The 18,554-nt window shown below is 37.1% G+C and overlaps 1 protein-coding gene across 1 annotated transcript in view; it reads right to left on the minus strand.

Annotated features, from left to right (window-relative positions):
• Positions 1–6,599, minus strand: part of LOC142851588 (cytochrome P450 3A6-like) — a 40,410-nt gene extending 33,811 nt beyond the window's left edge. The window contains exon 1 of the mRNA XM_075975392.1: positions 6,354–6,599. Coding sequence (XP_075831507.1) covers positions 6,354–6,424 — 71 coding nt within the window. The 5' untranslated portion in view covers positions 6,425–6,599. The remainder of the gene's footprint in view (positions 1–6,353) is intronic.
• Positions 6,600–18,554: the final 11,955 nt, after the last annotated feature.

The raw sequence follows: 18,554 nt of genomic DNA on the forward strand, positions 1-18,554 counted from the left end.
AAGCCAACATCATCAGTGTGAGTAACAACAATGCCAGATTCACATGATTCCTTCTCTTGGCATCCGAATTGGCCTCTTCAAGAGGTAGATGTTCAGTTCCTGGGAATTGGAACCCTATCTTGTGTAAAACAAAGCACAAGATGGGTTGAATGCATAGGGCCTGAAGGGCAAATAGGAAGACTAAGGCCATATATATCCAATATTGTCATAAATTTATGGGGCCGTGACCTGCTACAGCAATGGAATACCCAGATTAACATTCTTGTAGTTCCAGGAACTCATAATTCTGGGAAGGATATGATGAGGTATTATGGAAAAAGGTCACCAGCTGTTCAGGCTGTACAAGAACATAGAGAAAATACCAAACTTTTAGAGGTACCAACAGCCCTACCTTTAAAATGGCTATATGATAAGCCAATATGGATCAAACAGTGGCCTCTAGCTGAAGATAAATTACAAGCATTGGAACAGCTGGTGCAAGAGCAACTAGATGCTCACCATATTGAAGAATCAACCAGCACTTGGAATTCTCCTGTGTTTATTGTAAAAAAGAAATCTGGCAAATGGAGAATGGTGACAGATTTAAGAGCTGTCAACAAGGTAATTCAACCTATGGGCCCACTACAATCTGGAATTCCTTTGCCTTCTCTGTTACCAAAAGAATGGCCTCTTATAGTTATATATTTGAAAAATTGTTTTTTCACTATACCATTACAAGCAAAGGATAGAGAAAAATTTGCCCTCACAGTGCCTACTTATAATAATTCTCAGCCTAATAAGAGATATCAATGGACTATCCTCCCACATGGTATGCTCAATAGTCCTACATTGTGCCAATATTTTGTAAGTAAGCCATTGGAAATAATTCGTAAATAATTCCCCAAGCCCATAATTTATCATTACATGGATGACATCTTGTTATCTGATTCAAATGGAGATACTTTAGAAAGGATGTTTGAAGAAGTAAAGAAAGTCTTGCCTAGGTGGGGATTACAAATTGCCCCTGAAAAGATTCAAAGAGGAAACTCTATTAATTACCTAGGTTACAGAATAGGGTTAGAGAAAATTAAAACGCAAAAGGCACAAATTAGGAGAGATCGGTTAAAGACTCTTAATGACTAACAAAGATTGTTAGGAGACATTTCCAGTCTACGACCAGCTTTTGGGATAACACCTGATCTAATAGTTCATTTAAACAAAACCTTAGATGGTGATAAAGATATGAATAGTCCAAGAAAACTGACAGATGAAGCAGAAAAGGAACTGACAATGATTGAGGAAAAATTATAGGAGGCACATGTGGATAGGGTGAACCCAAATCTTAGCTGCATCCTAGTCATATTGCCTTCCAGAATTTCTCCTACAGGGATTCTAATGCAGAGGGAAGATATTATTTCAGAGTAGATATTTATACCTCATAAACCAAGTAAAAAATTAAAAACTTATGTGGAAAAAGTCTCTGAATTAATTATAAAAGGTAAACTGAGACTTTGTCAACTAGTAGATATAGACCCAGCAGAAATTATAGTGCCTTTTACTACTGAAGAAATAAAAAAGTTATGAGAAGACAATGAACCATGGCAAAGAGCTTGTGCTAATATTTTGGGAGAAATTAATAGTAACTATCCCAAAAGTGGTAGACTTAACCTCATAAAGAGAACTTCTTGGATTCTTCCTAGAATTGTACGTGATGCTCCAATAACTGGAGCCCGTACGTTCTATACTGATGCAAATATATCAGGGAAAGCAGGTTATAAGTCAGATGAATTGAGTAAGGTGGAACAAAGCCCTTATAATTCTGTCTAGAAGGCAGAATTATATGCCATTCTTATGGTGCTAAAGGATTTTAAAGAACCTCTTAATATAGTTACAGATTCACAATAGGCAGAAAGAGTTATCTTGCATATTGAAACTGCTGAATTTATACCAGATGACACAGAGTTGACTTCATTGTTTATCCAGGTAAAACACATAATCAGGAATAGGCTTTGTCTGATGTACATAACACACATCCGGTCCCATATAGGTCTGCCTGGTCCTCTAGCACAAGGTAACACTGAGATTGATCAGTTATTAATTGGAAGCATGTTGCAGGCCTCAGAATTTCATAAAAAGCATCATGTCAATAGTAAAGGCCTAAAGAATTTTCCATTACTTGGCAACAAGCTTAGGACATTATAAAGAGATATCCTACTTGTTCTTTCTATAATCAAACACCGTTGCCTGCAGGGAGTAATCAAAAGGGTACTCAAAGGAATGAAATCTGGCAGATGGATGTGTTCCACTTTATGGAATTTGGTAAATTAAAATGTGTACACCACACCATAGACACGTATTTAGGTTTTCAATGGGCTACTGCCCTGAACTCAGAAAAGGCTGATTCAGTAATCATACATTTATTGGAAGTTATGGCCATCATGGGTATACCCGCACAAATAAAGACAGATAATGGTCCGGCATATGTATCTAAGAAAATGAAACGCTTTTGTGGATTATTATAATATAAATCACATTACAGGTATATCAAATAATCCTACAGGTCAGGCAGTTATAGAAAGATCAAATCGTACTATAAAGGATATGCTGAACAAACAGAAAGGCACCGAAAATACCCCCAGAAATAGATTACATAATGCTGTATTAACCTTGAATTTTCTTAACGCTAATGAGAAAGGAACGACAGCAGCAGAAAGACATTGGATAATGGAAAAGTCTGCTGAACTAAATCAACCCATTTATTTAAAGATGTGCTGACCTCTCAATGGAAGCCAGGAGATGTGCGACGTTGGGGAAGGGGTTTTGCTCTTATTCCCACAGGAGAAGAAAAATTGTGGATACCATCAAAATTAATAAAGTTTCGATTTGAAGAGGAGAAACCTCTTGGAAAGGAGAAATAATAACTCATCCACAATGATGCTATTTATACAGGTGGTAAGAAAAACATATAGAAAGGGGGCAGAGTTCTCTTCTTATCTCTGCAGGAAAACACTCATCTTCAGAAAATTCAAGGGACCCTGGATTTTTGAGTACTGACAGATGGAAAATATTTACAACCCCATAAGATTCAGCAAGAAAATCAAATAGGTCTCGTAAGAAAAATTATTCTACTCTTATCTTTAAATATGTATTAATATGCATTTATTTATAACTATATAGAGCTGGTTTTGAAGTTGGACGCTGGCTCAGTCCCTCTCCAATTCCAAGCCTGTTGATAAGAGAAAAACCCATAGTTTCTGGCGTTTCTGTCTCATGTCAAGAGCCATGATATGGGACAGAAAGAGATATGAGTTTAGAAAACATATTTGCTTTTCTTCATATCTATCATACTTTTCATTGAATATCTATCATGCCTTTCATTGAATATATATGTGTGTGTTTGTGTGTGTGTGTGTATGTCTATATGATTAATGTTTAAGTTTTTCACAATGAACAATGAATTTTTCCTGAAGTGACATTTGAAGTTTCCAGGAAGAAGATGGGGCCCCATAACAACAACTCCACATGGCTGATATGATGTCGTGATACTGATAGTGCTACTACAAGACCTGTTTGGGGTACCAGCTGCACAAGACGATCCCAGCTTGCTTAGCTGAAATGGTACACATCTTATACAACATTCTGGCCAGACCTGCACAAAATTACTCAGAGACTATATGCAATTTTAAAAGATATTTATCTTGAAATTTAACCATCATTTTACTTTTACAGGATCCCCCAGAAAGAACGTAGCCCCCATGAGAGCTGGAAGTAATTCTAGAGGATGATGTCCCCTCTCCCAGTAAAGTTTGCTCTTGGGTTTAGGGACATGATTTAGGGGTTGGGAGGTTGGAGGAGGAATTTTATAAGCTCAGGGATCATTTTGAAAAAAAAAGAGGGATGATGGGATAATAGATTTGTAATTGTGAGTTACTGTTTTTAGACAAATATATTGGTATCGATTCTTGTATATTGATACAAAGTTAAATTATATTGACTATTGTATGCATGCATGTTTCTACCTCTGTTTAAAACATTTTTTATGTATTGACATATATTGTATTGATATATATATTGTATATGTTTACCATATTGCAGTGTACATTTCTACCTCTGATTAAGATACTTATATATTGTTTGTGTATTGATATATATTTACCATGCTGCAATGTATATTTGTACATTGTTTATATTTGGAGGTCATTATCCTCATTTGTTTCATAGTTGTTTATTGTTTTAGTCTTTAAGTTAGATAGATATTGAGAATTATATAGATTAATAATAGTCATCTAAGTTTGTCATTTATAATTAGACTAATCAGGTTCTTTAGATATATAGAGATTATACTCAGTATAGATAGATAATCTTCAACTTCTTCAAAGAGCTGTAGAAAATGGCCTTTAATCTAACTCAGAGTTTTGTGGTAGTGAGACACAATTGCTCCTGGCAACACCGCTCTATTCCCGAGAGAATGTTGAGCACCAAAGACACTCCACCTGGAACTTTTATTTTTGTCAGAACTAGCCTTTGGGCAAAGAAATGCCCATACCTCAACCACTGACAGAGGTACAGAGCATGCATCAATGGATAAAACAGGGCTGTCATATCCTGCCAAGACAGGGTAAGATAGTTTTGAAAAGTTGCTTGCCTTTGAAAATGGTATGTCAGTTATATTAGGCCTTAGCCAAAGTTGGTTGCTTCAACATTGCAAACGTGACTTTGGGTGATTGCCCAGGTAGCTGGTTGTCTCTGTGATTTGTTGCATGTTTTGGAAGTTGTTTTACTGAACTTCCTAATTACCCAGGTAACATTATTTCCCTTCTCAGATCTTCGGTGGGGTTGAAGACTATATAAATGTAGTTACTTTTTTCTCATGACTTGGCCAAGTTATTTATTATGCAAGACCTAAGCTAGTCAGAATAGGATATTTGTACTTATTGTATGTAATTTCGTAGTAGGTTTAGAACTCTCTTACTTAAACAAAAGGGGGAAGTGTTGTGGGAGATCCTTCTGCTCCTCCAGCCAATAGCTGCTGAGATACCAGCCCACTGGGGTATGGTCTCTCTCCCTTTAAAACGTGGTTACTTCCCTTTTCGCTTTCTGTGCTTCCTGCTCTGGTTCTGGTGACTAGACTTCTTCCTGATAGCTCAGAGGGCTGTTGTCTAGGACGGTTATCTGTAAATTTTTTTCCTCTTTAAATAAATACCACCCTATTAATCATAATTCCAAACTGGTGTGGCATTGTTTGTGACTTAAACGCCTTCAAACATTATGTGAACAGTCAATAGTGAGGTTGCTCAGTGGTGAAGGGCAGTCCACCAGCATAGTCGCTTGACAAGATTCTGATTTGTTCTGTCCCTCAGAATGAAAATTGTGCATAGCTTCCCAGATGCAGCTTTTAGACTAGAATTATGACTTTGCACCTAAGAGCAATTGCTGCTCTTGAAGGGGACAGAGGTTCAGTTACCAGCAGCCACATGACAGCTCACAACTGTCTATAATTCCAGGGTCTTGGAAATCCAATGCATTATTTTTAACCTCAATGGGCATCTGAAATGCAGGTGGTACATATACATACATGCAGGCAAAACTGTCATATGCACAAAATAAAAATAAATATATTTTCAAAGATGTAGGTTTGAGTCATCTTCTGTTTAAGAATAAAATTTTGATACTGCAGCTTTCTTTGAGCCATTCTTGCTCTTGCAATAAAGATTTCAAACAAATTCCTGTAATAACCATATAAACTCATGTTTCTGCAAGGTGGACTTTAGACAAATGTCTACCTTGGTCTTTCAGTGGTGCCCTACTGAGATGAAATATTGTTTCCTCTTGTCTTTCCAGGAAAGGTTGAACAGCACTATGCTGTGCCCAAATGAAGTGACTAATTCTAACCTGTTTCTTCATAAATAGCACAATGCCAACTTTCTGTACTAAGATGATCACTCACGAGACATTTAGGTATGAACTGTTGTCTGTAATCCAACAATATCAATATCAATACTCTCAGAGAAGGCAGGCCTGAGTCTAAGTAATAATTAATAGCTCATATGTAGATTACTACATTGTGGGTTCTAGATCCTGCAAATCCTCCTATTCTGTTGTGACAAACTAATGACAAACAAATGGCAGGAAACTATCCTATAGAAACAGTTCAGTCTAACCATTTTAAGCCTACTGGAACGTTAACTGTAGTTGAGTAATTTTGACTGAAAAGCACAGTGAGATGCATGCTTTCGTTTATAGCCAAAATGCGTTCATCTGTGGCAGTATTAATTTCCACTGGATTATATCTTCTGGTTTTCAGATAGGTAAAAAGGGTCTGAGAATCATTCCAACTCTAGGACCACAAAGGAGAGGCATCAGCCCTTACTCACAGGTAGAGGAGCACCAGGATGGTAGCCAGCAGGGCCCATGTTTCCATGGAAAGGTTTAGAATCAGGTCCATTGCTCTTTTCTTCCAAGAAATCTGCTCTCTGACTTTTCCTTATAGGTGAGGACTTCAGTTCTCCTTCTGAGATCAGGGGTGAAACTGTGAAGCTAAGCCATAGTATTTATGTTCTAGGACAGGGGGTGGAGCAGTTGATACTGCCAGTAGAAAGACCAAGTGTGTATCTGTCATGGGTCTGGAGATATTGGTGTCCTCTTCACTTGGCAGTTCACAATAGTTCATGCTGACCCACATTTTGACTTCTTCACTGTTCTTTTCCCTAGGAAATTAATAAATAATTAAACCAATGCTTTCAGTGAGACCAGAGGTCATAGATGTTTATCAGAATTGAGGTAGACTGATTGACATAAAATTTCCTTGAATGTTTTTGTGGCTGTCTTCACTGATAAAAACATTAAATCTTTGCATACAAATGTCATTTCTAAATCTTTATACATGTGTATTCCTTTCTCTGGAATTCCTGTGTATTATGGAAGGAATATTATAATTCATAAGCACTTTTGGCAAAACAATCGTATCTTCCCTTCAAAATCTAAAGTTCATCTTGCATTACTTTTATTGCCTTTATTAATTAATGAAATATTCTTTTTTTCATTTCTATATTTTATTTAAATACTTTTTTGATTACAGAGACAAGCAATGAGAATATACACAATTATATATGTTTTAGGTCATGCCAAATGCAATAAACAAATGCTTGGGAATAACCAAAGTAATTTAAAGTCTTGAAAGATGCTGTCTAAGTACAAACCCTTCAAGTGTGCCCAGTTCTAAACCTTGTTTTCCAGAGAAGCTTTAGTTTCTTTTCTCTATTTTGAAGGGTTTTTTTTTTTATTTTCAAATACTTGTTCAAATATCCTAATGACAATCTTATTTTCTGAAACTTTAGAACTTGTACTTTGGCCAGGCAGTGGTGACACACTTTAATTCCAGTATTTGGGAGGGAGAGATGGTGGATCTTTGTGAGTTTGAGGCCAGGCTGGCCTACAGAATGAGTTCTGGGACAGTCAAGGCTATACAGAGAAATCCTGTCTTGAAAACCCAAAAAGTTTTCCTTTGGTGTGAAGACCCCTTTCACAGAATCCTGTGTAAACAAACACTAGATTTTACTTGAATCACCATTTGCTTTTGTACCATAATTATGAATAGTTACAGTCATAATTAAATGTTATGGGAGAAATGCAAGACAAAAACCTGCCCATAACCCCACGTCTTGCTACAGGTAAGTGTGTGTATATATGGATTTAATAATACCCTCAGATTCACAGAGATGCTTCACTCATATGCTCCCAGTCCTGTGTCAGTTAAATATATTAAAGATAGTTTCAGAAGTACCCAAATATATTGGGACATCACCCTTGGATTAACTTGATCAAGAGAAATCCCCAAGGTTGATTTCTCCACTTTTTCTCTTGTGACTTGCCTCTGTATGCAACAAGTGGTGTTCTATCTGAGATTTATGCCTGTTTTTCTGTCATGAACTATTGCTCATGTATGAGTTCCTAACAAACGGCTTCATTCTATATTTGTGGAACATCACATAAACCATAACATGGGAAAGAGATGATAGATCTTTTTACAGAATATTTTACAATTTTACATGAAGAAATCTGATTTATTGACCCCCAACAAACATTGCAACACTCAGAAAACCAAAAAGTTTTGTAAGCGTACAACTGTCAAAGTACATCTATGGGCTGCTTGCAATGCTTATGATACATATGTATCTATTGGTTTGCTTCCAAAATGTTGGCCACTTTAGCTAATGATTACTACACCACACAAATACACACATGCATTACTCTTAGTCTGTGGCATGATAGGATACATAATTATGATTTAAACTGTGCATTAGCTTAGGTAATAAAGGCTCATTACATAGGAACCCCAAAGCAAATAAAGTTGTTTGGGACATTGTTGCATTAAAGGCAGGTTATTAAACAGGGTAATTACACAATAGGGTACCAGGATAAGACTTGTGCAATATGAAGGTATATTATTAACTTGGCTGTCAGTCTAAAAATGTTCAATCTCTTCAATACTAAGGGTTATAAACTAAACAAGATATATAGAGTTGTGTCAATACACAGTCTTGATTAGATTAGATATTGTTAAGTGTTTGTTTAACTGAGCTGAAGGGATTATTAACTTTCAAATGATTTTGCAATTGGTTAGGAAATTGAATGATTTACATGGGTGACCTAAATGATGTCTTGACTGATGCTGAATTCAAAGAGAGAAATAACCACTTTAGAAGCATGATTCATACATATTATGATATATTGAGTTTCACTGTCATCTGTGAACACACACCACACTCCTAATGTGGTGTCTTAGGAATCACACAGGAGGAACTGAGGAAGATTCTCTGTAGTTAGCAAGTCTTTCTGGTTCAGTCAAAAGAACAGGAAAGTGGCCCATTGGCCCTCATAACTTTCCTATATCCTTGGTTCAGATCCTAAAGACACAACCAACTAACTATTATCTCTTCCTGACACACTGCTCACCCTGTTTCTAGGCTCTTTTCCACAACTTGAACAGATAGCTGCTCAGGTACAGGCCAAGCCAGTGAAGAGGACATGTGAAGGTCATAGCAGTTGAGAGAAGAGATAGGCAAACTCAACTGCCAGAACTTCAGTTAGGTGGCCCACATATATAATTACTCTATTCTCTTCACACCCATCATTATTAACAATATCACCAGTGACCCCTTTCCTAATCACCATGTACCAACATTAACTTAACATTAAGAGACTCTCTGCTTGACTAGATATCAGACCTGATGCCTGAATATCAGGCCAGCAGACCATAGAAGACCAAAGAGGAAACAGAAATGAAGGAACACAACAACCATCCAACAAAGACAAACTTAGATATAAGTACCTAGACCTGTAATCATCTGAAACCTAGATGCCTAAACTATGGAAGAATACAATCAATAACATCAAGGGCTATATGTCCCTATCAGAAACCAGATATCCAACTATGACAATATCTGACAATTCTGACACAGCTGAAGCACAAGAAAATGACCTTAAAACCAACTTTTCAAAGATAATAGAGTTTCTTTACAAGTAAAATAAATTTCTTAAAGAAGGGCAGGAAAGAAAGACAAACAAACATATAGTTAGAGGAAACAAATAACATGGTTTAAGATTTGAAAATGGAAATAGAATCAATAAAGAAAACACAGCTATAGGGAATTCTGGAAATGGAAAACCTTGGTAGTGGATATGAACTACTGGTGCAAGCATTACCAACAGAAGACACAGAAGGGAGGATTTCTGAAGAAATTGACACATTAGTCAAAGAAAATGTTAAATCTAAGAAATTCCTAGCACAAAGATCTAGGAAATATGGGACCAAACCTAAGAATAATAGGAATAGAAGAAGAAGATTTCTAGCCCAAAGGCCCAGAAAATATTTTCAACAAAATCATAGAAGAAAATTTTTCTAGCCTAAAGAAGGACATACATATAAAGGAGAAGAAGCTTATAGAATACCAAATATAATGGACCAGAAACGAAGACCCCCTTGTCACATAATAATCAAAATACTAAATGTCCTGAACAAAGAAAGACTATTAAATGTGGAAGAGGAAAAGACCAAGTAACATATAAATGTAGGCCTATGAGAATTACAGTTGACTTCTTAGAGCAGACTCTAAAATCCAGAAGGCCCTGGAGAAATGCACTGCATACTCTAAAAGACCACAAATTCCAGCCCAAATTACTATACATGCAAAACTTTTAATCATTATAGATGGAGATAAATGATATTTCATGATAAAGTCAAAGTCAAACAATATTTATCTAAAATCTGTCCCTAGAGAAGAAAACAAAAGAGAACTCCAAAGCAAGGAGGTTTGAAAACAAGAAATAAGAAGTCTCATACCAACAAAAGTTAAAGAAAGGAGGCTAACTCATAAACCCCATCACCACCGCCATCACCACCATGATCACTAACAACAACAAATAATAGGAATTATCAATCTATTGGTCACTAATATCTCTCAATATCAATATTATTCAATAAAAAGACACAGTCTAGCAGAATGGATGCAACATATGATTCATCATTCTGCTTCATTTAAGAAACATATATTAACATCAAAGATAAATATTACCTCATAATAAAGTGTTGGAAAGAAAGATATTCCAAATAAATGTACTTAACAAGCAAGAGACTGCAGCTATCCTACTATTTAACAAAATAGATTTCAAACCTAACCTAAGTCAAAAGAGATGGGATAAAAATATTTCATACTCATCAAAGGAAAAATCCATCAAGATGACATTTCAATTTTTAACAGCTACGCCTTAAAAGTAAGGGCAAATACATTTGTAAAGAGAACATTACTGAAGCTTAATTAGACATCAACCCTCACACATTAATATTGAGTGATTGCAATAACCTTCTCTCACCAATGGGCAGGTTATCAAGACAAATACTAAAGAGACAAATAGTGTAACTAATAGATATTGTGAACCAAATGGACCCAAAATATATCTACAGAACATTCCACCTGAAAACAAAAGCATATACCTTCTACTCACTACCTCACAGATATTCTACAAAACGGACTGTAGTGATGAGGTGCGCAGGCCTGCTTTTTGTCCCGCCTAGCTCCTGCACAGCTAGCTTAGCCCCAAAATAATTACACAGAATCTATATTCTTTTAAACACTGCCTGGCCCATTATATCTAGCCTCTTCTTGAATAATTCTCACATCTTCATTAACCCATTTCTAATAATCTGTGTAGCACCACGAGGTGGTGGCTTACCGGGAAAGATCCAGCATGTCTGACCTGGCAGCTGGCTCCATGCGTCTGACCAACTATGCTTTCTTTCTCCCAGCATTCTCTGTTCTATCTACTCCACCCACCTATGATCTGACCTATCAGGGCAAGCAGTTTATTAATTAACCAATGAAAGCAACAGATAGACAGATGACCCTCCTCCATCAACAGACTACAAAAGAAATCAGGGAAACAACAACTCCCACAATAGCCACAAATAATATAACTTATCTTGGAGTGACACTAACCATGCAAATGAAAGACTTATGAAAATTATTTCAATTCTTTGAAGAAAGAAATAGGAGTAAATATCAGATGAAAAGTTCTCCAGTATTCATGGATTGGTAGAATTATTGTAGTAAAAATGGCAATTTTACCAAAATCAGTCTGTAGATTCAACACAATCATCACCAAAATTCCAACAGAAACTGAAAGTCATGAGGATACCTATGGGCCATGGTGCTGCCAGGTCCCAAATTTAAACCAATAGCTTATACTACCTCCTTAGACCATGTTGATGTCAGTGGTCTATGATGCTGTAATGTCCATGGTCCTTGTTACCCTGAAGGCCAAGCAGATGTCTGTGGTCCATGCTGCCACGCGAAGCCCTGTTGTTGTCTGTGGACCTTCTGCTACCTGAAGTCATGTTAATTTGAGTGTCTTATCCTGCCACCTGAGGGTATGTTGATGTCCTCGACTTGTGATGCTGCCAAGGGCTATGATGGTGCCCATGGCCTATGCTGCAGCAGAAGGCCATGCTGATGTTCATGGTCTATTCTGTTACTGTAGATCATAATGAGTTTCATGACACATGTCAGTGCCTGTGACAATGAAAAAGTCCATTGATCCAGGCTACTGATGATGGTAAAGATCAAGGAGGCTACTTTTTCTGTAGTATTGATGACTTCAGACTCATATTTGAGAGAGAGGGAAATAGAAGACCTATATGATAACCCCTATACCTTTTCCTCAAAAGTAACAACCTAGAAAGAAGGCCATTGGGGAACATTCTTAAAAATTGTGATAAGGATGCTGAAGTATTTCTTGACTGATGGCTTTCAACAGAGGTATATGTAAGTAAAAACTCTATTTTCATTAAGGGGTGGCCACCAAGACTTTGATCATGCTTCAGTAAGTATATGGGCAACATAATTTTCAGTTTTTCCTTATTCTCCTCATGTTATTCCTTTTCCACATTCTTTTTGTCATGGGGAATTCACTAGGGAGAGGGGGTAGACCTGTGGATATTGGGAAATGAGTGTAATCAGGGTGCATGTTGAGAAACTCTCAAATAATCAATAAAAGTTATATAAAAATAAAATAAACTAATGTAATTCTTTACAGACCTTGAAAGGATAATATTCACCTTCATCTGGAAATACAAAAAAAGCCCAAATAGGAAAAACAATCCTGTACAATAAAAGAACTTCCAGAGATACCACTGCCTCTGATTTAAATCTGTACTACAGAGCTATATTAATAAAATCCACATGGTATTGCATAAAACCAGACAAGTTGATCAAAGGAATTGAACTGAAGATTCAGATGTGAATCCACACATTTATGGGCAGTACACTTTTTTATTAATAAGCCAGAAATAAAATATTGAAAAGGAAAGCATCTTCAACAAATTGTGACTATCTAACTGGATGTCTGCATATAGAGGAATACCCTGGCACCAAGATCAACAATTAATACATGGAACCTTATGAAACTGAAAAGTTTCAGCAGGGCAACAGACACACTTAAAAAAGAAAAAATGGCACCCTACATTATGGTTTCCAAAAATGGGAAATGATGTACCTCAATACCTAGCTCCTTGGCATATATCAAATGATGCTCCATACACCACCAAGACACTTACTAAGCCATGTTCATTGCTGCTCTATTTATGATAGCCAAAACTTTGAACCCATATAGATCCCAAACGTTCCTGAATTGCAGAAAGGATAAAGAAGCCTTGGTACCTTTACAAAATGGAGTATTGATGAGCTGTTAAAAAATAACATCATGAAACTCGGAGGCAAATGATTAGAATCATTCTGACTGAGGTAACCCAGACTGAGAAAGACAACTGTGGTATGTGCTTCTAAGCTGATATGAGCTGTAAAGAATAAGAATGCCACAATCCCCAGACCTAAAGAGGCTAAGTAATAAGGAGGGCTCAAGGAGGAATATAAGGATCTTCTGTAAGGAAAATAGAAAAAAAATTCATGGATGGACTGAGAGCTGTGGCAATGGGAACAGGAGGGATAAGGTGAGGGATAGGGATGGAGTGAGAGAGTACTGTGAGAGGTGACTTGAATATGGGAAGGCAGATTAGAAACCTAGTGCAATGGAAATTCCATGGAATTTATGAGGTTAACCCTATTGAAGACTTTTGGTAATGTGGGATTTGGAGCATTAAATGTTCATCTTTTGTAATCAGAGAAGGCTTCCAGTAGTGGGACTGGTGTGTCAACACAACCACAAAGCTTTTGGCCTATAATTTGTCATGTCTGCAGCATATGTTGGGGTAAAAGTGGCCCAGATCTTTTGGGATTAGCCAACCAATGTTTAATCCTACTTGAAGCCTAAGCCAGAAGACTGAGCCCAGGCCTGACCCAGCCTAGATGGTAAGGAGATAGAACTGGATAGCCCAGAGATCTGGGATAGAACCAAACATGACTGTTCAAAAGAAGTCTATGAAATGATTCCTAATAATTTTCTACTATACTTATAGACCAAAGTCTAGCAAAAATTTCCCCAGAGAGGCTTCATACAGAAACTGATTGGAGAAGATACAGAGAGCCACAGCCAAACATTAGGCAGAACTTGGGTAGTCCCAACAAAGACGGGGAGAACAAATTGTTGGAACCAGATGAATCATGGACATCACAAGATCATGACCCAGAGAATCAACCAAACAGGGTTCATAGAGGATCACAGAGACTGAAATGACAACCATGCAGCCTGTATTGGTCTGATCTAGGTATTGTATTATGCAATAGGTCATTACCGCTGGGATGTGGAAATTAAGCAATAAATTGTGATGTTTATGGATTTCTCAATGAGCCATCTTTGTTTAATGTCTCAATGAGGTGTAACTCCTGATACTGAAGGTTTACTTGATGTTTTAAGATATTTTGGAGGCATTTTCTCCTTATTTGGGGTCTCTCTTTAACTTCTGGTTACATACATATATTTGTCAAGAAGCTTTTATAGTAATAGGTTTTCAAATGGCCTTTATTGTTAGTTTCCCTTCCCTGTATTGTCTACTTTCCCCTTATTTTCCCTCCCTCTTCCAACTTCATACTTTGATTCTAGTCTGCCCTCTGTCACTCCATAACAACATATTATATTTCTCTCCTTCATTGGAATATCCTTCCTTCCACCCTGCTGCCTTAGTATGTACCTAATCTCTGGGGCTATTCAGATTATAGCACTCATTGAAAAGGCTTAAGAGCTGATACCCTTGTATAAGACAAAAATATGTGTCTTTTGCGGTTTGTGTTTCTTCACTCATGGTGTTTTTTCTAGCTTTATCTATTTACCTGTAAATTTCATTTTTCTTAACTGCTGTACAACATTTTACTGTGTAAAAATACTGTATTTTCATTGTCCACTCATCAGTTGATTGGTCGGGAGAATTATCTGTATTCTGTCAATCATGTTTTAAATAAATGCTCCTTGGCTGGGAAGGAAATATAGGCGGGAAAACCAGACAGGAGGTAGAAATAATGTAATGAGAACAGGAGAGTTCTGGGAAGGAGGAAGCTGATTCTTCCCACTCCTACCCAGACCACCAAAGCAGCAGGATGTGATCTGCCCCACTGAAAAAAGGTACTGAGCCACATGGCTAACATAGATCAGAAAAATGAGTTAATCAAGATGTGAGAGTTAGCCAGTGAGAGGCTAGAGCTAATGGGCCAATCAGCTTATAATTTATGAAAACCTATGTGTGATTTTCTTTGGGGCTAAATAGTTGTGGGGTACTGGGCGGGACAGAAACACTAACAGGCCCCCATCCATGTTACAGTTGATGAACAGCTAGACTATTTCCAATTTCTGCTATTTTTAATAGATTAGTATCAAAAATGAATGAGCAAGTATCTCTATGGCAGGATGTATAGTTTTTTATTATAAACTCACTGGTGACATAGCTGGATCTTAGAGTATAACTATTGAAAGCTTCCTCAGAGATCACCACATGGATTTCCATTGTCAAATGAGTTTGCATTCCTATTAGCAGTGAATTCCTCTTTCCTCACTAGAATGAGCTGCTATTTGTTTTATTGATCTTCACCATTGCAAATGGTTAACATGAAAATCTCGAAATAGTTTTAATTTCCATTTTCCTGGTGTTTAAAGATGCTACCCATTTCATCAGATGTCTTTTATTATTCATGTTTCATCTTTTAGAAATGTTCTTCTTACTTCTATACCCAATTTTAAAATTGTGTTATTTGTGTTCTTGATATTCATTTTTAAGTTCAACATATGTCCCAGGTACTAACCTACTATCAGATATGTAATTGATAAAATCTTTTATCAATATGTAGAGTACCTCCTTCTATGGGTATTGGTGTCCTTTGCCATAGAGAGGAGTTTGAGTTTCGTGAGATCCCATTTACAAATCGCTGGTCTTAGTGCCTGTACTATTAGTGTACTGCTTAGAAAATACTTTTAGTACCAGTGAGTTCAAGTCTATTCCCCACTTTCTCCTTTATTAAATTCAATATTTCAGGCCTAATATTGAGGTCCTTCATCCACTGAAAGTGGAGTTTTTTGCAGGATATAAAACATGCATCTCTTTGTATTCTTTTACGTGCAGTAAACCTGTTTGACTAGGAACCACTGATGCTTTCTTTACTCTAGTGTGAATTCACTGGTTTTTGGCAGAAATCTGGTATTCCTAGAAGTGTGGACTTACGCCTCAGTCTTCACTTTAGTTCCATACATCAATCTGTTTGTTTTTATGACAATACCATGGTGTTTTTATTACTATAAGTATGTAACACAACTTGAAGTCTGGGGTGTTGTTGCCACCAGTAGTTCATTTATTATTCATGAATATTTTAGTTATAGTGTGTGTGTGTGTGTGTGTGTGTGTATGTGTTAGCTTAAATGTAATCGGCTCACATAGGTTCATAGGGAATGGTATTATTAGGTGTGGCCTTCTTGGAGGATGTGTGTCACTGTGGCAGTGGGTCTTGAGGTATCCCGTTCTCAAGCTATGCCCGGTGTCTCAGACCACTTCTGACTGCCTGGGATCGAGATGTAGAACTCTTAACACCTTCTCTAGCACCTTGTCTACCTGCAAGCTACACACCATGATGATAATGAACTAAATCACTGAACCCATAAGCTATCCCAAATTATTGATCTCTTTATTAAGAGTTGCCTTGGTCATGGTGTCTTTACACAAACTATACCTAAGATACTTGGTATCTGTGTGTGTGTGTGTTTGTGTGTGCATACATTCAGATATGTATTCGATAAAATCTTTACTCAATATGTAGAGTGCATCCTTCTATGGGTATCGGTGTCCTTTGCCATACAGAGGAGTATACACACACACACACATATATATGTGTGTGTGTGTGTGTGTGTGTGTTTCCATACTAAATTCAAGATTTTTTTTCCTTTTTGTGAATAAATGTGTTGGATGTGTTTTGATGGTATTTCTTTGAATCTGTAGATGATTTGGGGTAGTAGGGCAGTTTTCACGACAGTAGTCCCACTGATGAGAGAATATGAGAGAAGTTCCCATCTTCTGATGCAATTGTCAGTGTCTTTCTCAATGGCATCAAGTTGCTTTAGTTTTCAAATATACAAGTCATTCAGTTGTCTGGTTAGAATTATCACATGACACTGATTAAAGAAGAAAAGTCTTATCTTTGTAGTCATTATCTTGCAGTCATTTCAGAAGGAATATTAGAAAAACATATTCAACTCCTATTGACAATGCAAAGGAATTTGAAAGCATTGAGAAGGACATTTCATGCATCACACAAAACTTTGGAAATATCATACAATTCCCCTGTCCTCTTGCATCATTTTAATGTTTTAATATCTGTGTGCATTACTTTTCCATAAATAATATTTAATAAAGGAAATCCCACTATATCTCTTATTTTTGACATCTATAACAGAAACTATTAGTTTTTTTTTTTACTCAGAATAAAAGCTGTACAGCTGCAAAGATATTACAGAGGGCAACTGACACAAAAAATAAAATATTTAAATATAATAAAAAATTTCTAATTTATTTATTTATTAAAGATTTCTGCCTCCTTCCCGCCACCTCCACCCATTTCCCTCCCCCTCCCCCGATCAAGTCCCCCTCCCTCATCAGCTCGAAGAGAAATCAGGGTTCCCTGACCTGTGGGAAGTCCAAGGACCACCCACCTCCATCCAGGTCTAGTAAGGTGAGCATCCAAACTGCCTAGGCTCCTCCAAAGCCAGTACGTGCTTCTTGAGTTCTCAGTAGTCCTCATTGTCCGCTATGTTCAGCAAGTCTGGTTTTACCCCATGCTTTTTGGTTTCTAGCCATAAATAAAGGACATTGAGCCTATAATTCGCAATCCTAGAGAAGCTAAATAAGAAGGTGAATCCAAAGACAAACATATAGGCATCCTCCTGAATATTAACCTTCATCAGGCGATGAAAGGATACAGAGACAGAGACCCACAATGGAGCACCGGACTGAAATCTCAAGGTCCAAATCAGGAGCAGAAGGAGAGAGAGCACGAGCAAGGAACTCAGGACCGCGAGGGGTGCACCCACACACTGAGACAATGGGGATGTTCTATCGGGAAATATAATAAAATTTTTAAAAGAGTGATATTACATATACCAGAACAAACAAGAAAAAACTTTGTGAATCACTGGAAATAATAAAATGTTTTTTAAATTCATGAGACTTAATTAACTCCATCGGCTTCAAGAAGCAGAGTAAAAGAGAGGACCACTATGTTCAATCTCCTAAATCACCTCAATTCACAAGATGTCATATTAACCATCACCTAAATTAAGGTCTCCTTTGTTGAGTGCATCGAAATAATGAATTCACCTACCTCAAAATGACAAGTATCTCTGTGGAGACATGTCTGTGTGGTACGAACAACTCCAAGGATTTTTCTTAGCTCTGATCAACTAAATTTATACAATTTCTCCTTTCAAGATCTCATTTTGCTACTTTGACTATCATATGACATAGTCATGGGCTGCTGGGCTTTGTTTACCTCTCTGAATGAGGACTTCACTGCTCTTGGAACTGTGATGCATTGAGGGAGACAGAACAGTAGGACAACTGTGCACAAGAACAATCTAAGGGAAAGCAGGCC

Source organism: Microtus pennsylvanicus, chromosome 1, assembly GCF_037038515.1.
Source record: "Microtus pennsylvanicus isolate mMicPen1 chromosome 1, mMicPen1.hap1, whole genome shotgun sequence".
Lineage (NCBI taxonomy): Eukaryota > Metazoa > Chordata > Mammalia > Rodentia > Cricetidae > Microtus > Microtus pennsylvanicus.